The 21409-nt window shown below is 38.1% G+C and overlaps 2 protein-coding genes across 2 annotated transcripts; both read left to right on the forward strand.

Moving 5' to 3' along the window:
• The first annotated feature begins 1689 nt into the window (after positions 1-1689).
• Positions 1690-5840, forward strand: LOC146309971 (uncharacterized). The gene is made up of 5 exons (XM_084744215.1): positions 1690-1704; positions 2182-2530; positions 3521-3572; positions 3767-3881; positions 5724-5840. The coding sequence occupies exons 1-5, from the start codon at positions 1690-1692 to the stop codon at positions 5838-5840; spliced, it is 648 nt and encodes a 215-aa protein (XP_084600341.1).
• Positions 5727-20123, forward strand: LOC146309972 (uncharacterized). The gene is made up of 17 exons (XM_084745163.1): positions 5727-5801; positions 6010-6066; positions 6177-6245; positions 7619-7708; positions 8899-9008; positions 10416-10726; positions 11555-11784; positions 13237-13347; positions 13607-16564; positions 16859-17006; positions 17257-17362; positions 17594-17750; positions 17920-18003; positions 18304-18390; positions 18591-18732; positions 19398-19489; positions 19598-20123. Exons 2-17 carry the CDS (start codon positions 6028-6030, stop codon positions 19652-19654), a joined length of 4791 nt encoding a protein of 1596 aa, XP_084601289.1. The 5' UTR covers positions 5727-5801; positions 6010-6027; the 3' UTR covers positions 19655-20123.
• Positions 20124-21409: the final 1286 nt, after the last annotated feature.

Here is a 21409-nt window from a genome sequence, read left to right on the forward strand (position 1 = left end):
CCGAAAATTCAAAATGACAGGATTTATTGATTTACTGTACGCCTAATTGTCTTAGTCTTCTCTATAGCAGGTGGCATGAAACCCCGGTAACCTCAAAGACCAACAAACCTGCAGAGAAGACAGGGGGTAAGGTAAGTGCCAGATTCACTTAGAAAAATGCTGGTTTGGTCATTTAATGATGGTTTGACTTTAAACATCTTGTCTGAAAAAAGAACCTCTCAGAGACACAGATGGGTGGAAAACACTGTTGAAAGGAGAAATTTATGACTAAATCATGAGGATTAAGCAACATGTGACATTTAAAATACAACTTACTTGACATTTTCATTCTTCATTCCTGCTTCTAGAAAATATATTATTCCTCTGTATACTAGGATTGCTGTGCTGGAAAACATATGGTGTGGATTAGAGCTGTAACTAATGATTATTTTCATTGTTTATTAATCTGTTGATTATTTTTATTTTAATCTGTTAAATCCCCAAAAAATACATCTTCAAATGTTTTGTTTTGCCCACAACCCAAAGATATTCAGTTTACTGTCATAGAGGACTAATGAAACCAGAAAATATCCAAATTTTTAAGAAGCTGGAATCAGTAAATTTAGAGACAGATTTAGATTTTTCTTCAAAAAAAATAAATAAAAAATACTCAAAATGATTAATTGATTATCAAAACAATTGGTGACTGATTTAATAATTGACAACTAATTGATGAATTGATGAATTATTGCCTCTCTCATGCTACTCAGAGAACCATGTGTGAATAACCTCAAGTTTTGGAAGGACCCCACAAGCCATGAAAAGCTCATCTGTCAGTAACAGAGTAAACATCCTGGTTTGTGTTCTTACACTACTGAGAACAATGTATTTATCAAAGAAATATTCACACTTTAGACACTGGAATCAGGGAATTTTGATTATCGAAATAGTTTGTGATTAATTTAATATCGATTGAGGATGAACTGATGCCATCAAAAAGGGACAGTAAAGTAAATAATCCTGTCTGTCCCAGTTTATTATTTGCAACACGGCGGTATTGTTACAAATGTTATGAGTTTTGAAACTGGCTCATCATTTACTGGACCATGTAGGTCTCCTTCAAGTAAGATCTCCAAAATGCCTTTAAAGGTCACATCAGGATTCCCAGGATGTCTAATACCAAAATTTTGGGTTGGTGAAGCGTCCCAAGCACAGCAAAATAATGACAAATACAGGCAGAGGACAGGGTCTCTGCAGATACACCACCACAAACCTCTAGTGGGTCATAAGTGATGATTGCAAGGAGTCTATGTATTTGTTTTAGGAAAATGTTGCATAGTATGCCTTTAAGTTAACACAACAAATAATCTAGGGGACAGACAGGCAAAAGTTTGACACATCTGCTCAGCAAATTTTTTGTGTCAGTTTTCTTATGATACAAAAAAACTTGATTCCCTTCTTATTTAGTTTTAGAAGCTCACCGGTAAATATCTTTTTGACAGTCTGATCGAATGATCTTACTGTATTACAACTCCTCCTTCCTGCAGCAGCACAGCTAATGTCTACTGTGGATGTAAAAATGTTAATATGACAATATGTTATCTGTACTAATGTTCTGTATTGTTCATTTAACTTGGACAGAATTTCATGAGAGTAGGTGCATGTATTTGCCAGATATGCATGCATTTGGTTTGATTTATGTAGCCATTAATGGCCAAAGATCAAGTCAGTGCTATTACAACCTGCACAAGTCGCTAAGTCAGGATTCTTCGAACCTCCACTAATTGATTTCTCTGTCTTGTGGACCGGCTGCAGATTGATTGCCTCTGCAGTTGGTGAGGTTGCATCTCCAGAGACTGGAATAGACTGCCTATAGCTGATGGCTTTCCAGTGCTCAAGTGTGATTAAGTTTAATGTGTGTGTGTGTGTGTGGGTGTGTGTGTGTGTGTGTGTGTGCGCGCGTGTTTGTCTGCGATCACAGTCTCGGTCAGATGGTACTTAAGCAAATTAAGAGCTCTTGTGAGGATTAAAAGGTTCTCTCCAGTGGAGATTGGATTATATGTGTGAAAGAGTCCAAGTTGAGATGGGGTGAGCAGGAGGTGTGATGTTTGACGTTTAAATATCACCATCATCAAAAGAGAAAACCATACAGATCTGTATTTTTGTGACCGTGCAGTCTTTATTTCATTTTTTCTCCTGAAGGAACTAGCAGCATCAACGGCACCTGCATCCAGTGGTGGTAAAGCGGCTGGCAGCAGTACATCTAAAACCAGGGTTAGTTATGGAAGGAGCAACAGTGTCAGCAACAGAGGCAGTGACTCGACTGCTGGTGGCAGTAAGGCTGGTGGCTCTTTGAAAAAAAGCGGCGTCAGCCAACAAGGCCACGTTGGCCACCAGGGGACCAGGCAAGCATCTCGGCCGGCCGGAGCAGCTGCTCGCCTCTGCAGCAGCCGGAGCTTCTCCTCCCTCCACACCTCCTCTCTGACTGCTGCTCCGTTCATGAGGAGCAGCCGCTCTCTCAGCAGACTGGACCAAAGAGCCACTGGAGACGGTATTGGCATTCATGTGTGTTTATGTGTAGTTTTCAAGTATATTTACAGAATATTTATTCAAATTAAGGTATATTATAGTCAGTATATATTTCTATAAAACTATGTGTATAATGCTATAACAATATACAATATACAGTGATGCATTGATCTGGATCAATGTATTGATTCATTGGTCAAGGATCCAATAAAATATCAATCTATATCATCACCAAGATACGTTGTTACTTAATACATAAAATATAATATATATAATATAATATATACTGTATATAACATAATAATACAATAATATATTAAAAATGTATTCCAATACATTTACTGAAACAGTAACATAATCAAAGTATCACAAAACTAAAGTAATGTTAACTTGATCATTTTCCATTATTTTTGGATTACCTCAATATAAAATATGATGATTTGGTGTTTAACATAATGTAACTTTTCATTAACTGTAACTATTCATTTCTTTGTTGTGCACAATTATCGATTGATTAACTGATTGATTTGATGGCAAAAATGGTGAAGTTTCCACTCAGTGAAAGCATTTCTTCAATAGAGACCATGATAATGAATTGGCAAGATTGATTGGTTTCTCTCAGATCAGAGTACTATTGAGGGACTAGTATATCCTTCATTGTTTTAAAATGTATTTTAAAATTGTAATTCTGCTAAGTAATCCCCATTTTTACTAAATTTATCTGTAATCTGATTACAGCTACAATACAGTGACCTTTTTAAACATTCAGATCACATAATTCCTTTACTTGTAATCCGTTTTTTTTTATGATTACTTGCACACTAAAATGAAAAATAACACACAGTTAGTGAAACCTGACACTCAAGAAGCAAAACCTCAGTCCTGATCTGCACAACTATAAGCACATTTTCAGCCTCATGCTTTTTGCAATATACTAAACAGTGTTTTTCAAATCATTAAACACACTTCTCTACATAAGATACAGAAATCTAATATCATGTCACTTCCACAGAAAAGAAAGGCCTGAGTTCTGGTCAGCGGTCCTCCTCTGCAGAGCAGATCAGGTTTGCTGTTGTTTTTATTTAGTTTTGTTGCTGTTGTTGTTGTTTTTCAAGAATTTCAGAGCCTCCTGGGTTTTTCTTTTTCTTGTTGCTCTGTTAAAGCCTGTGATTATGTGATAATGAATAATCCATGCTAGTGATCTGCAGTCAGTAATAACCATCGACAATCTGACCCATTTATGTTTTGATCATTAAAGGGATCACGCAGACCAGTGTTGTGGTGATAGTGCTGAGAAAATGAAAACAAGCAACTCCTCTGAGCCTTTGGTTTCCACCGCTGAATGTCATCATCATGCGTCATCTAAGAAACAGGTACTTTTACTTTCACTTTTAATGTGTTTTTATGAATATATATTCAAATTGGGTTTTTTTTGTGCAAAAGTGAACTGCTGATGCTGGACTTCAGGCTCTGCAGGTCAGAGATGTCAAGACAGCTTTCTGTTTTTGTCTGTCTGTGCTGATCACACACAAATATGAATTGTTCTGTAAATTGTCCTGCGTGGTCGAATGGAACTGACTCATGTAGTTGCTCAGTGAGTTTAGGGTTTGGTTTCTTGCTGATTACTTAAGGCATGCCACATCCTGGGCCCTGCACTATTCACCATCTATTTAAGTGAAGTTGTCTCCTCTGTGATGTCCATTTTGAGTCTGTTGAGCTATTATTGCACTGCAAGATATAGAGACATGCTGAATTAATATGCATGTCTCTATGTGGCCCATGCTCCTCTGTCAGGCATATTAAACTTCAATGATAATGATAATTATTATTATTTACTTAAACTGTAATAAAATTGCTGACAGAGGACCTGAAGTTAAAGGTGTCCAAGGAGGACCTAAAGGCCACAGAATGTGAATACTATAAATTAAGAAAATCTTGGTCCACTGAAATTCTAATGATTCTTCAACCAACTGATTGGCCAGTGTGAAAAAACATGCATGTTATCTCTTGATTAATCAGATAAACCACAGTACACTCCAGCTGGTAGCTTAAATGGGTGCTAATCAAGACATCATTTCAGCTCAGTCTTTATTATCGTGAACTCAAGGCAATGATTTATTCGTTATAAATGGAACAGACAGTGGAACAAAACAATGTGTTTTACTTAACAAACATACAGATTTTAATGTTATTAGTAAGTTAGACATTGTCTCATGGAGCTATCAGTCAACACTAATCTATTCTAAAACCAGAAAACCATGAAAAAAAATGACACATTCCTTCTCTGAATGATAAAATTCCTATTAACTGAAGCCAATACAAGGATTTATGCCTATTTTGTTTCACTGCACATATTTCTGTGTGTATTTGTGCCAGTACACTTGAAGATGAGACTTTTTTGGTTTGTGTTTGCAATATTTCTTACCCTTTTTATACCTTGGCAGCTTATCAAAGGAGCTGTCATTGTGGCATTGAATGGCAGGAACTACAAGATATAGGAACTCTATAAAGAAACAGTAATATTTTACTACTATTTTAGAAACACTGAGTACCAAACAGGCATTTGCAGACTTGTAACAATGAATTCAAAATGGAGCTATAAAATGCCTGAAATTTTAGAAGTCATGTTAAAACTGTCACATGAAGCAGAAGTTGTGTCATAATAGTAGTATCATAATCAAAACGTGTAAAACACACACACACGATGTTTGTGGTATTCAGATGATATAATATTCTTTTTTAAAGGCGCAGTGAGCAATTCTGGAAAAAGAAAGTTGATTTTTGAGTCTCTTTTCCATGTCATCTAATTTTCCAAAGCCTGAAACCTATGAAGCCTTTGGATGCCTTACCATCCAATTCATAGTTTTATTTTCTACATCACTTTGTTTAAAACCCAGCTGTAAGAAATTCACCATGAAGAGAACATGTTTTGTTAGGGTAAAGAGCCATCTACAGAAGAATGGCCTGTTAGATATTCAAGGACTCTGTACCTCTCAGTTAAACTGAGAGTTAAAATTCTGAAGTGAATTAGGAATCCAAAGAAGGCACATACAAGCACTCCTCCTGCTCCTGATTAGTTCTGTTAGTTTTAGGTGTAAACAGTTAATCCCCAGTGTTTAAGACCTGATGATAATGATGATATAGCAAAGAAAATGATTTCTAAACCAAGTAGAACAACAATTTCAGCTGTAGTTCTACCCTCTTTTCTGTGGCAGGAGTTGAAACGTTCGTCCCTCCCTCGTTACTGCGGGCTCAGATCCCTCGAGTGCAAAGATGTTGAAGCATCTGCTATTGTGAGTCACAAGTTTGAGATGTGTTTACCTTACTTTTGACTCTTTCACTAGTAAATGTCTGCATGTAATGAAATTATCTAGAGCCTCTTATTTTGGTTGTAAACGTGTAAAAACAAGAATATCACATTTAAATAATAATCAACACTCATGATTATGATACACTGTATTTCTTTGGTATGGTGCATGAGATGCTTTGCTTCCTCTTTAGCCTGACCTACTCAACTTTATGAAAGGATGGATGATGCGGCAGGATGCATCTGGACAGGTGAATTGGTCAATTCACTGTCATTTAAAATTTTAGGAGCAGTGGCATGATTACAGGTCTGACAAGCTAATAATCTTGTTCTACTCTGACTGTGAATATGTCTTCTGTAGTGGCAGCAGCACTGGTTTGTCCTGACTGACCAAATCCTGAGGTTCTACAGAGATTCAGTAGCTGAGGAGGTGCGCTGGTACTCTGCTATAATCTGCTGTGTTAAATAAAAAAGAAATGTAGTTTAACAGTTGGAGAAGAAGCTCATATGTCTGTTAGTATGAGCAAATTAGCAAACAAAAAATACAGCCAGTCTCATTCCCAACTCGTCACATACTGCCAATTTGTCACTGCTCCTTGGTGACTCATACAGACGCGGATGGTTCCCGTTCCACAGCTGAACGAGATGCACCAGGCTTTTCATGTGACTTCAGTGGAACTTCAATGGCTGTCTTAATTGAGTGGAAATAAGACACATCAGGGTCTGCACATGGAGGAAGTGGTGTGGATAGATGGGTCAAACAAACTTTCACTCAGGAGACCCGGGTTTGTGTCACGTGTGAAACTAAAGGTTATTAATAGCTGTAAGGCACATAAAGTTAGTCATGTGGCTTTTGTTGACTGACTTTCATGTTGCAAGTAGGGTTGGGTACTGTTTACATTTGAATCAATACAGTAATGATACTGGTACTTGGATTTCAGTACCAGTGCCAAACTGTACTTTTTTTTTTACAATACTTAACTCTCTCTGTTATTGCAAAAATGTAATTTCTATTGTAAAAAAATTCAAACTTTTAAAATTTTGAATATTCTGTTATTAATTTAGCACATTTTACACACTACATGAAATAAAATTCCTCCCTGTCCCCTCTCAAACCTGTCTTTAAAACCTGTAGCCTGTCAGTCTGTCATCAGGGCAACACAGTTGTCTTTCCTGTTATGTTGTTGTTATTACCAATGCTGTACTTGCATACTTTAATATTTCTCCATTGAAAGTCTGCAATTCACAAGTTTTGGTTTCATACTAAGGTTTTAGACATATTAACAAATGGCGTACTAAATATCATGTTGAAGAAGTTCAGAAGCAGTGAAGTGGCTGAGTGTTGGCTAAGGCTAACGCTGGTGCTAGTAAAAAAGCTAAGCCCTCCAAAAACAACGTACCCAACAACCTACTTAATTTGCTGAAGATGTCAGTGAAGTTGTCAGTGCCTCACTTAAAGTTTTGTTGTCCATGGAGAGTTAAGTTACATTGTATTCTGTGTTTGTTATATGTGGTGCCATCGCCAGCTTTGGTCTGGTATTTTTTTAAATCATGTTTTCAAAAGGCCTTCTGGCAGTGTCAGATACAGCTGGTAAAGGATACCTTGTGCTTTGGTATCTGACGCCAAGGGGCAGAGACAAATTGTTGGTATGTGACAAGTTGGGATCAGAACATGTTGAAAAATCAAACTCTTCAAATGTGACATCAGACACTCATATGACACTCTACTCAAAATTAACTGTGAGTGAATGTCTGAATGGAGGTTTATGTTACCGACATTTGTTCCCTGATTGTTCCTTTCAGGCAGCGGATGTGGACGGTGAGATAAACTTGTCCACATGTTTTCACATCGCAGACTACCCAGCTCAGAAGGACTGTGGTTTTCAGATTCATGTGAGTCCAATAGTTGCTCTTATTTACAGTAAAGTAAATGAATAATGCATCTGGCTCAGAGGCTCTGATAAAATTACATGTGATCTATACATGTGTGACAAGGCATGAACTGAACATACTAATTAGGAAGCAAACATATTAATGAGTCATTAAATGTTTAAAGCAGTAAAATAAAGTTATTCCACTGCTACACAGGCAGCAAGCAAAATAATATGTGACAGTGTCTAACCAGTTAGAATCAAAAATCTCTAAGCATCACTTTTGGTGAATTGGCTGATTGGTGGTGGAAAAAAATGGACCAGCAGATCACTTGTGACTTTGCTCATTTAGGCTTTTCTACCAAAAATGTTTGGTGTGGAAAAACTTAGTGGAAGTAAATATACATGTTCTGCTGTCTGGAAAGATTGATTTTGTGTTGTGACTTTGTTGTTAAACTTATTATGGGCTTAAATATCTGGTGTAAGGTACAGAAGTGCAGAAACAAATCTTGATCATCCCAAGATCAAGTTTGATGACTTGCTGTAGTGGTTTATTCCTATGTTTGTCTGTGTATATGAACAATAATGTACTGTTTTATGTAATAAATAGTAATAATGTTTTTTTTTTTTTCAATACCCTGAATATTCACTACAACCCCCACTTCCTATACCTATTTTGTTTCCTCCTATTTTGTGATTTATTTATTCCTCTGCATTAATGTTATCTTGGTTGGATTTTATTTGATTGTGAGTGTTTGTTGGGAAAAGTTAAAGTAATTCTTGACATTGTAGTTTCAATAGTTGAAGCTATAATTTGGGCACAATAATTGGAAGAAAAGCAGCTCTTAACTACATCAGTTCTTAACTATTGAGGTTTTACATTCTGTTATATTTAACACAAACTCCTCATCATTTTATCTCATCTGTTTGGTTCTGGATGTCATTGCAATTACCTGATACACAACCAGTATTCTTGTTTCCGTACTGTACTCTTTGTTATTGTATTTGAACACTGGCATTACAACAAACATTAAAACATATAAAATTTTAAAAAAACTAATCCTGAAGAAACATTTCTGGAAACTCTGCAGGTAAATCAAGGCAAGCCAATGTCTCAATGCTGTGAGAAGATGTTAATGACCAGTTTTTAGAGCCAACACATCATCTGATTCACTTTAAGGTGTGTAATGAATATTATTTCTCTTTCCACAGACCAGAGACGGAGTGTACACACTGTGTGCGATGACCTCTGGGATGAAACGCAATTGGGTCCAAGCTGTATTGAAGAATGTGAGACCCACTCTTACACCTGACGTTGCAAGGTAAATAGATTTTTAATTTAATTCTAAACATGCAGCATGATTGGTGACAGATTTGTAGATAAAATGTATGCCACTGTTCCAGATCTTTGGGGAAACTACTTTCAATACAAATTTGAATCACTTGTCAAAGTCAAGGCCTGTGGGCCACATGGGTTGGGTACCATTTAGGTTTTTCCCAATGAAACGGTGCCCTTTAAGAAAAGAAGCACAAAATGAACTGCTTTTGTCATTTCTAAGGAAAATTTGAACTTGAAATTGAATTGTATTAACTGTTAACAGTTAATGAAAAAAATAACAGTTTTTTTAAGCAGTTACAGGACTGATAACAGCAAAATAAATTTTAAGTTGGTATTGTTAGTTTGCAAACTCCAGCTTCAAACTTCATCTTTAATTCTATTGCAGAAATAAAATCATATTTGCTAACTGAGGAAAGGCTGCTGTCATCACCATCAGTGCTGTAATCAGATGCATCTTGCTGCTCTCAAGTGTGTCCAGTGCATTGCCTCACCAGAGGCTTCCCTTTTTACATGCAGATGTTAAACATCTGTTGCACGTCCTGCCTGCTGTTTGTTTTGAATGACAAACAGCCACACTTTAGACCATTTAGCCTAGCATTTTAACAGTGTTTATGGTAGCTACTAGATAACTTAAGCTAACATCACATCACTTGCTGCCAGAGCCATGTAGAGTGAGTACTGCGGTAATGTTAATGTCTGAATCACCATTTAAATCAACAGCTCTGGCATGTGGCATTGAAATGAGGCACCATAATCTGCAATTTGATTTTGTCTGGAAGGTACCAGTGGTGCAGGAACCATCACTTGTTACCTGAAACTACCCGAGAGCTTACAAAGAATATGATTTGCACAAAACAATTCTATGATGTGTCATTGAAATACTATGTCTATAAACTGCATCCCAATTTTATTATCTATGCCAGAAACATGTTTTCTGAAGTCACAGTGACCTTTGAGCACCAAAATCAAATCAGTTCATCCAAGTGGACATTTGTACCAAAATTTGAATAAATTCCCTCCAAGCATTTCTGAGATCTCACATTCACAGAAGTGGCATGGCCGTCCTCAAACATTGCGCTCACAAGAATAGTATGACCTAAAAACATAATGCCTCTGACCATGACTGTTGCCTGCATATAAAAGCCATATAAAAGCCATAAAAGCAGATCTTTAAAGGTTTTTCAAAAACTGTAAATCACAGAGGTCCTTCAGCATACAGTCAAGAATGTGCAAACAAAAAATTGGCTGATTGGTCCAGTGATATACAAGATTAGCTGCAGACAGACTTCAGGTCTGTAAGTCACACACGCACGCTGTCAGTGGTTTTAACATACTGGACAAATTACCCTTTGATTATAGTCTAAATAAGATTCTTTTGTATTCCTCACAGCTCTCTCCCAGAGCAGACAAGTCAACAGAAATCACAGCACCGAGACGCACCGTCAGCTGAGAGTTTGGAGAAAGCTGACCACTCAGACAGCTTTCTGCCCGAGCACAAAACCAGCGGCTGTGCAGACGAAATACATCAACAGCAGAAAGAACAGGAACTCAAACTGCAGCCAGAAACAGAGCAGAGTTCTGCTGATGGAAACCTTGCATCATCTATGATCTCCCCCTCTTATCTGTCCTCCCCCGTCTCACCCTCTGCCTCCTCTGCTCTGTCTTCCATTAGTCCTCCATGCCAGGTGGAAGAGAGTGAAGGTGCTTCCTGTCATCAGTGTGCACTTGTTGTAGCCACGCAGACTTGTGCGTCACTGAACTAATTATATCAAACAGACTACATGGAGTTTTTAACTGGTTACGAAACAGTCTTCATTTAATAGTGATGCCTCTATATGACCTCCATGAAAAAAATAGATTTTTTAAAATAGTTATATCTATTGCCTGTCATCTGGTTGGATTCTATTAAAAATCAGATGAAACATACAGACCTGAAGAGACAGTGTTTACATTACACAGGCAAATTTACATTAACCAGTTAAAAAGAAGAGGAAAAAATTTTGATACTTTTAATTTTTGACATCATATTTTGTGATTATGGCTGTAGAAATACTACCACTTTTGTCTACAGGGGCCACCAAACTGAACACAAAACAATGACCAGGGAATGAATGGGGAACAAAGGAGGAACAAGTTGCTAATGAACCATTAATTAATGAGTAACTGGGAACTGGGAACTGTGAACTGATCACACTGGTCAGTTTCTTTATGAATGGTTCCTGTTTAACACTGAATCAGCTGGTGTATGGCACAAAACTAGTGACAACTCATTACTTACTAATTACTTAAACATTACTTACTCTTTTTATGTCCCTTCAGGTAACTGATACATAATACTGAGTAGTTACTAAGTAGTCCCTCATTACCTCATGGTTACTTACTTTTTGTGAAGTGATACACTGAGTAGTTACTAAGAACTGAATTATTACTTAAATTAAGTAATTAAGTTCCTTGTAGTAGCTTTAAATAATTGAAGCATGCTCTATATTTTACTAAATGTATTTCTGTGTATAACCCTCTGTGTACCAGGTATGAAAGATGCAGCATCGTGTGTTGAAGGAGCTGGAAGTGGCAGCTCCACTTCCACAACAATGCTGTCAAATGATGGACATTCAAATATGCAAAGTGAAATTGACCAGCAAGTTGAAACCGCAGCCCAGAGTGAAGAGCAACCAGTACCAGTGAACATCAGCTGTGAGTGCACAAAGGTGAAGGAAAATCTGCCCTGTGAGCAGCAAACCGTGCAACTTGTCAAAGAGGTGAGAACATGTTTGACTATGAGTATGTAGTTCCAAAATTTTACATCTTTTTTTTCCTACCATAACAAGGGCCTCATACAGCAACAGTCTCTTAAATATCTCCCTTATTTTCTTCTTCCTTTCTACTAAGAGACAAAACAAGAGAAGTCAAGCACCTTTTCTTCTTAACCATCCAAATCCACTATTACCTAGGTGTGCTGAGTGATGAATCTCACTCAATCATAAATTGGAGGCACTGGGAAGATTGTTTTTATTAGCATATGTAACACCTGCTAAACACCATATAAGCAGGTGTTGTGCCATGTGCAAACACTCACATGACCAAGCATTGGAGGGATGCTGCCAAAAAAAGCCTGTAAGAAGAAGTTTAGCTGTAGAAAAATCAATGTACTGTTCAATAAACTCAAACAAAGTAAAGTGTCAGTACTGGCATTACAGGAAAATCAAAAAATACCTGGCATGGCAAAACTTTTGTGATGCTGTACATTGCATATCCTCAGAGGGATGCACAATAATTGCAGTGAGTGAGTGAAGAAATTAAAAATAAGACTTAGAGTTAAATAAAGTCCAGTTCAGTTTTAATTTGTTCGATCAAATAATTGGTGGTAAAGGAAAAGACATTTACAGCTTTTTCCCTTTTACCAACTGACTGGAGATTAAAGAAAACGATTTATATTTCTTGTGTTACTTTTATGTAAAGTATTTAGCTGATAACACTTGCAATATTTATTAATATACTTAGTTATATTTTATTATTTTATTATATTATGTCAGTTTCTGGGCTCCATGAACCTCTTCAGATTAGATGTTTTGTCTGACCAACATCTAAAACCCCTAAAACATTTAATTCAAGATGATACAAAACGGATAAAAGCAGCAAATATGTGAAGCAGGAAATAGATGTGGGAAGACTTGTGACATTGACTTGGGAACTAAAGCCATTTCCAGTTCAAGTATTTTTTTTAAATTTTTATATAAACATAAATATTTAAATTATAGTGATATAATAATGATAAATATTAGAATTTAAATTATTTAAATCTGTTTTTTAGACTTATATTTACTTGCAGTGGACAAACAATTGGTGGTCTGTGAAAATTACATTTTTTCTTATCTTGGTAAGATTTTTTCTCATCTTGCCCTTGATCACTCGTAAAATTTTCTCTTACCTAACAGAAGAGCAAAAATTAGAAAATGTCAGTCAATCCAAGAAAGTTTTTAACAACAAACAGCAACAACTAACAAATAACAAATAATGAATATGAACAAATATTAGAGAAAATTTGCTCATATATCACTTCCTGTATGAGGCCCAATGTGTCACAAACAGGCAATGACAAGCAACTCTGTCTTGGAAGAAATACTGTAAAAATTAAAAGTGTGCATGTGTTGAAGCCTGTTCACCTGAATACACTGAAATACAAAAACCTGTTTTGTGTGATTTCTCTAAAGCTGGAACAAACACAGAAGGAATTATCTCGACTCCAGCAGTTAAAAAGGAATCTGCAGGAGGAGCTACAACAAGAGAGAGACAGTCATTCATGGGAAAGGTTTCATCCACAGGTACAACCCAAAAACAAATCAACAGTTAACAGTGAAAATCAGACAGTTACAGACATTGTGCTTGTTTCCTCTTCACTGCACTGCTGTCCATGTATTGTCTCTGCCTATGGTAGCCTGTTAGCATAGCAAAAAAACAAACAAACAAACAAAAAAAAAAAAAAAACTAAAACACACAGAAAAAGTTAAGTTGCATACTCTATATTAAAATGCCAGCACTCAGAGCTAAGTGTCCTAATCAAAGTTCACTGTTGTCCTGCAGAATGATCTTCTTTCAAACTTGCCGGAGGAACAAGCCTTAGCTTTACAGCGACTGCAGAAGATGAACCATGACCTCCGTACTGAGCTGGAGGCTCAAAAGAGGAGTCAGGAGGAGGCCAGAGAAACTGAACTACGGCGACGAGTGGATCTCTTGGCTCAGCAAGCACAGTTACTGGTTACAGGTGATGCCACAGCACTTGCACAAGCCCATCTGGAGCAAGATCGCCGTCGGTTTCAGGAGCTGCAGGTGGAGTGGGAGCGCTCTGTGGCCTCTCTGAAGTCCCAGCTGAGTGTAAGCGAGGAGCGGAGGAAGGAGGCTGTGTCGCGCTCTGCACAGCTGCAGCAGGAGTTGCAGAGCTTCCACAGTCTACAGCAGGAGGCCGATCGCTTGCAGAAAAACCTCCAAGAGGTGAAAATTCAACTTCAAGCAAACGAGGAAGCACAGGCTCAAAAGGAGGCTCGCCTGCAGAAGCACCTCATGCTCCTTCAAGCGAGTCAGGACAGAGAAAGGAGGAGCTTGGCTGCTTGCCTGGCACAGGCAGAGCAACACTCACAAGACCTTCAGGAGAGATTGGACAAGGCTGAAGAGCAGCTGGGGAGCCTGAATAAGACTCAGACATGGACCAAGGAGATTGAAAGGGCTCAACAACAGCTTCAAGAGGAGCTGGCGTGCACAGTATCTGCTGTGCAGAAACTTCAAGAGGAAAGAGAGCAGCTCAATCGTCGTTGTCAGGAGCTGCAGAACCAGTTATGTGAGGCAGATGGGGAGGTGAGCAGGCTGCAAAGCCGCTTGAAAACAGATGAGACGCACTACTACAATCTGGAGCACTCTTATGAGAGAGTTTGTGAGGAACTGCAGCTGGCCTTAGGGAAGGTGCAGCAGAAGGAGTCTGAAACACAGGATATACGAGAAGGCTATGAGAGACTTTTGGACAGAAAGGAGCAGGAGCTGAGTGAAGTTTTGCTAAAGATGGAAGTCTTGGGTAACAGTCTGGAGGAGACAGAAGTGAAGCTGAATGAAGTGTCAAAAGTTTGCACCTGTGCCTCTTCTCAGCAGAAGGATGAATCCTCAGGGCCTGCTCAGCAAAACCAACACACAGGTGATCAACTCACTATCAATGACAGTAGGCCAAAGGCAATAGACAGCAGCCAGTTCTGTAACAGCTCAAATTCAGGTGAACGTGCAAGAACTGATTCTGGCTTGATTGACTCTTCATATCAGAGTATTGTCACTGCTGGAGATGACCCCGAGAAATTTATGTCTGTCATACAGACACTTGAGACCAAGCTGTATGCAACAGAGGAGAAGTTAAGGGACATCATGCAAAGACTGGAGGAACACCACAGCCACATCACCTGCCAGGACCCCCACCTCTGCTCCCAGCTGACTCGGAGCCGAGCTACTGCTCAGCACCTCAGTCTGCTGCTCCACAGTCAGGCCAAGCAGAACCAGCGCTTCGCCCAGGAGACAGAAAACCGCTGCAGGATGTTGGTCGGTAGGTTTCAGGTGGCACTGAACATCGTGCAAGCCTGCAGAGAGAGGCTTCAAGCTACTCCGATTAATATCACAGACTTGGAGAGGCAACTAGCCACAGTCGTTGCCTGCCTTCAGCAAGGAGAGAAAGATGCAGAGAAACAACAGCATGAATCACGTAACGCCAGCAAAGGAGGGGACAAAATCCTCAATGATGAGACATTAGCAGCAGTTGAGAGCAATGTTAGTGCTAAAAGTATACTCGTTAATACATTACCCACAGAGGGAGATGTGGACACTGTTAGCAAGTGTTTAATGAGGGAGCTATTTGTAGTAGAAAAGATGGTGTCTGTCCTTCAGAATCAACATGGCATTGGACAACTATCCTTAGTACCAAGAGAGGATGAGGGGCCTGTAGCACACAGGTACAAAAGCATAATCTCCCAAAGAATAGCCCTAAGAACAGATGACAGCACTCAGTTTGGGGGAGCAGGATGTGACAACGCTGTACCTTTAGACAGAGCCATCAGTAGAGTCTGTTCTGAAGCACAGCTCATTTATGCTGCCTTAAAATTTCAGCAGCAATATGAGACAATGGCTCAAGTAAATCACCAAGAAGCGGAGCATCAAAGGAAGGGTCTGGCAGATATCAACCCACCAGAGCTGGCTCCTTATGAGGAGCAAGTGCAGGTAGAGGACAGAGGTTTAGAGGGAGCTGCCAAATCAGCTGCAAAGGATGAATCTGATGTCAAAGACGGAGAGGCAGAGACAGAACCAGACTGGTTAAAGAGACTTATATCCCGGCTGCAAAGAAGGGCCAAATACTTACGTCAGCTCTGCCAGGAGATTTCTGATGGCGATGGAGTAGAGTGTAGTATGGACAATAGCTGGGAAAATATTTCTGCAGCTGACTTACACTGGATGCAGGAGCAGACTAAGTTGATTTATTTGTCAGACAGGCTGCACTTGGATTTAGAGCAGAAGTTGCAGCAAAGTGAGATGTTACGGGACAAACTGCAAGCTTTATGCAAAGAGCAGGATATCACATTAAAAGACAGGCAGAAAGCCTTTAATTACGCCTTATGTCAGCTTCAGGAGGACAATAGTATATTACAAAAAGAACTAGAGTCTGCTGAGCAAAAGATAATATCTATAGAGACTGGGAACCAGACACTCCTGGAAGATATAAGGAAAATTGAGGATTATCATGAGGAACGGATGAAAAAGCTGGAAACAGAGTTTAAAGAGAAGATAAGGGAACTGCAACAGATTCATGAAGAGGAGATGAAACACTTGCATGGTTACTACAGTAAGTCATGTGTTTCCAAAGAGAAGCAGACCAAAACATACACAGAGGCACCTGCCTTTCCAGGGAGTAGCTCCTCTCCACCAGACCAGAAGGTGACGGAGCTCAGGCACCGAATGGTGGGAAGTGATGCTGCGGCCATGAGAGAGGCTTACCAGAAAGATCTACAAACACTTGAGGTAACAAAGACCTTATTTATTCATCAGATACTTGGGCTCTTTAATACGTAAATAAGTTATAATAACAACAACAGCAATACTACTTCTAGTTCTTGTTATTATCATTATCATCATTATTATTATTACCACATTATTGTATATTCACATGTACGTATTCCTTCACTTTCACTGTAATTTGAAATCTTAAATCTCATTGAACCTTTAATTTAGCATAGGTCAAAATATATAACAGTGTTCCTAAGGGGAGAGACAATAAATGGACATTTTCTAAAACTTTTCTAAACTTTGATACAGGCGTCCTGTGATGAAGGTTTCTCTGCTATGGAGGATATGCACAGGAAGCTGGTAGGTGATCTACAGCAGCAGCATCAGAAAGAGGTGGCATCACTTCTGAAGGAGAAAGACCAGCTGCTGCAGGAGGAGACAGCTGCCACAATGGCAGGTAAAGAAGATGTCATACAAAAACAAACCACTGTAACATAACATGGGACTCGACTGGTTGAGAGAATGTTAAAAATACGTTTTTTTTAGACCAATTTATGACTAGTTTATGAAATTGGCAATAATAATAGATTAAGACTCAAGAATTACTTCACAAGTAGCTTTTGTGCATTATAAAAAGTTAGTCAAAGATGAACAGAAGTGGAGTTAAGAGGCATAAAATGATGCAAGCTGTCGTGCGTTTCTGACAGCCATCGTAGCAATGAGGAGAGCCCATAAACAGGAGCTGGAGAAAAGCCGACAGTCTCAGCACATCAAGGAGAGCGCTGACGTCACACAACTGCATGTTGAACATGAGTGAGTGATTACTGATCCTGTCACAGAATTTGTTTTTGTCTCTCAGAGTGAAGTTACTGACTATACAACATGCTATTATGACTGCATTTACTGACAGTCTGTTGTACTGGATTACATCATATTGTGATGTTCACTCTATATAGTAAACTGGTAACTTGTATATGGTGGGATAGGTGCAAAATAAGTGCTGGGGTTACAGTGGGATTCTGGACTTCTGCTTTGCCTCTGCAGGAAAGAGATCCAGTTATTGCAGAAGGAGCTCGAGGTCTTGTCGGTTCATCACACTCAAAAATGCCTGGAAAACTCTCAGCTGAACCAGGAGCTGCGAGATGAGAGACAATCCTTGATGCAGTGCCAAAAAGAAAACCAGGAGCTCAAAAAGAAGCAGGTATAAACATTTACTATTCACAAAGGTGTCTTGTCTCAGACAGAATAGCTGAGTGATCTTCATCTGTATTCACTCAGCAGAACCACATCTCGATGGTGTTTGTGTGTTTCAAAAGCTGTTTATAAAATTTATCAGTGTATCCGCTCTCTCTGTCTCCCTGTCCTTTAAGAGAGAGAGAGATGAAATGTCTCAGCTACAGTTTTCACTAAATGGGTCACTTGCTTCTCAAGTAAACGACTTATATGAGATGGAGGTAAGTGTCTCGAAAAGTTTGACCTTTAAATCTTTGAAACATATTAACTCTCCTAAAAGTCTCTGTCCATCTTAAATTTGCAAAATATTTGTCTTTGATGAGTCCAATTTGAGATTATTTATACATATATAGAGAGAGAGTGTGGTGAGGAAAAAGATAGAATAATGACACATTTCCATAAGTAGTAAATGTTTTCACATATCATCTTCTCCACTTTACTATATAACATATAACATGTAAATCCTTGATGAAGTGTAATGCATGTTTTATGATACTGTATGGATGTACTTTATGTCACAGGTGATCCTGCGTGCAAGGGAGGCAGAGATGCAGTTTCTCAGACAGGAAGCTCGTTCTCTCAGGGAAGAGTTGAAGATCACTCGAATGGTACCGAGATCTCTTTAAATTTACTAGATAACAAGTATATACTGGTTGTAACATTAATTGTCATATTTTTAAAAAATGAAATATTAACATCATGTTAATAGTACACACGATATACCTTGTAAATCAAGGTCCTTGAACCTCTTGGTCCCTTCGGCCTGCGACTTGATGTCACTAATGTAATATGAATGTGTGTGAAACAGGACAAAATATATGCCCAGAACAAGCTCAAGACCCTCTATGCAAACAGCCAGGATGAATCCTGTCATGATGTCAACAACCCCTGCGAAGATGTCAGGTGTGCCACTTGGTCCCCAAGCAGAGATACCTCAGGACAGAGCCACGGTGAGACACTTTTTACTTTGTGTACATTATAAAACATGATGATACCTTATGAGCACGCTGATCTGCACCACCTGCATTGGACCAGGTTGACTGAGAAGACAGCATGGCCATGTCCCATCCACTTTCAGTGGAGTTCAAGCAACTTTCTCCTGATTGGACCGACTGAACAAAGAACTCATTTATTTCTTGTTTCTAGGGCTGGGCAATATATCAATATTATATTGTGATATGAGACTAGATATCAGCATTAGCAATAAAGTTAAACAAGGTGCAGTAGTTATTGTGAGTCTGGGGACATTCATGGAGTAGTGGATGTGAAATACACAGATACATAGGGGATGTGCAGTGCACTTTATTTATTTTTATGATAGTTGTGGGTATACAGTTATTAAAATGCACTTTAATGCCTGCCTGGTCTGTGATAACATATAGGAGTGCTGCTACAGATAATCTTAGACTGTTGTTGCTTTTGTTTATCTGATGTGCTAAGATTAACTTATCTTAGTACAAAAAACTGGAAACAGGCAGAAAGAGCCTGCCTCAAATTGAACAAAATACACTTACCAGCACCTCTCCTCATCTAACCCATCAAGAATTTCCCAAAATGGCGAACTGTTTATTTAATTTCCTCTATCTCTTTCCTTCCTACCCTTTCGGTTTCTCAGATGACACTGCGACAAACACAAGCAATTCTGCGTTTCTGAAGAAAACAGAGAAATCCTCCCTCACCCGTCAGATCAGAGGAGTGAGATCAAAGGTAACATATGCGGCTAAATGTTCCCTTCATATAAACCAGTTTTAACATTTTTTAAACCCTTATCTCACACACTTCATTTATTTCCTTTTTATGTGTTTGGTTTTGCAGAGTTTGAAAGAAGGCCTTTCTGTCCAAGAAAGAATGAAGCTGTTTGAGTCATTCTGATCGAGACAGGATGAGAGGGTGGAATCTATGTTTAACTGCTGTTTGATCGGTGCAGTTTAAAGACAGCAGATGAATTTTGTCAGTTACAGTTACTTCAGTCACTATACAATGAGCCTCATACAGCAATATTCTCTTAAATTCTTATTATTTTTTATACATTACTTATGTATTATGTATCAGTATTAAACTGAGAATGTTTCATAACCAGTTAAAAACTCCTTGTAGTAGTTTTAAGTACAGTTTTCAGTTATCTATATTTTATTTGAATATTCTTTTTCTGACATCTTTTTACTTTTGTTCCTTATATTTTAACCCAAATATCTTTACTTTATACTAAAATACAAAACAGGCTTGTTATTTTAATTTTAAGGGTAATTTTTGATTATTTTCTATTTTGCACCATTGTGCGCTGCCTTTCCCACATCATGATCGATTTTGACCTAAATGGCTAGAACAGTAAAACCTGAAACAGACAACTCCTTGGTGAATCCGTCAGCACATATCAGACATGACAGATATACAAGACACAACCAAAGTAAAAGCTGCAACAAGACGAAACAGTTAAGAGAAGGACACTTGACTGCAAAGAAAAGGTGATATTCACTTAGCTATGCACAGAAACAGCTGGTAGAAATGTCCTTCAGAGGTCAACTTTTTACTTTTATACTTTAAATAGATATCAGAGTCTGTACTGTCTGTACAATCATTGTTACACACATGTGATGTACATATGTAATACAAATGTGATTATAAGTTAATGATCGATATGATGAACTGATTTTGGACCCCAGGAAGATTAGTTTGTGTCGAGGGCACTAGCTAATGTCGATCCTTTTTAAATAAATAAATAAATAAATAAATACTGTACTGTCCTTTTTTACACAAGTATATGTACTTCTACTTGAGTAAAGAACGTATGTACTTTTACCACCTCAGGTTACATTTTTGACATCTTTGACATTTTATTAGATTATGTCATTTTCTTGGCTCCACATACATCTTCAGATTACTTGTTTTGTCCAACCAAGAGTCTATATGAAATGAATAAAAGCAACAACTTTGTGAAGGAGGGATGTGGGAAGACTTTTAAAACTGACTCTAAGTTTTTGTTTGCTCAGGTCCAAATGTTCTGTAATATTTGTAACACTTGATATGTTGTTTTTTTCTCATTTTGATAAGAATGATCTTGACTACACATAAGATTTTCTTTTACTCATGAGAACAGCGAAAATAAGAAAACATTGGTGAATCCCAAAAATCAATGAAGCAAAAATCAAAGGAATTTAGATTGTAAATTTCTTCCAGCATTTGGCCCAATATGTGATATATTATGTGTAACCTGTTTAACTGTGTAAAAAATGATTTGTACAAAGTAACACTAGATGGAACAGCAAACAGCAGCTTTTCTAGATAAAGACTTTACTATAAAATATAACAGAGTAATCACAAAAAACTATATTTATATTTTGATGCTCAGCACATTGCAACTGTGTAACTCATTGACAGATTGCCTGTGTTTTTACCAAACATAACTCAGTGTGTTACATCAGTTGTATAAAAACTGTTGTTAACATATTGTACCACTAGATGTAGCATAATATCAACATTTCCTCTCCCAGCAGAGGCAACAGAGCCGATGTCACTGTACCTGTATCTGTTTGTAAACCTTTAAATCTGCACACATGCAGACATTTTATGACATATCATCATATTGTAAGAAAAGATTTGTATTGTGGCATCATTCAGTTCTGTGTA

This window comes from Lutjanus erythropterus, chromosome 19, assembly GCF_056507025.1.
Source record: "Lutjanus erythropterus isolate fLutEry1 chromosome 19, fLutEry1.hap2, whole genome shotgun sequence".
Taxonomy (NCBI): Eukaryota; Metazoa; Chordata; class Actinopteri; order Lutjaniformes; family Lutjanidae; genus Lutjanus; species Lutjanus erythropterus.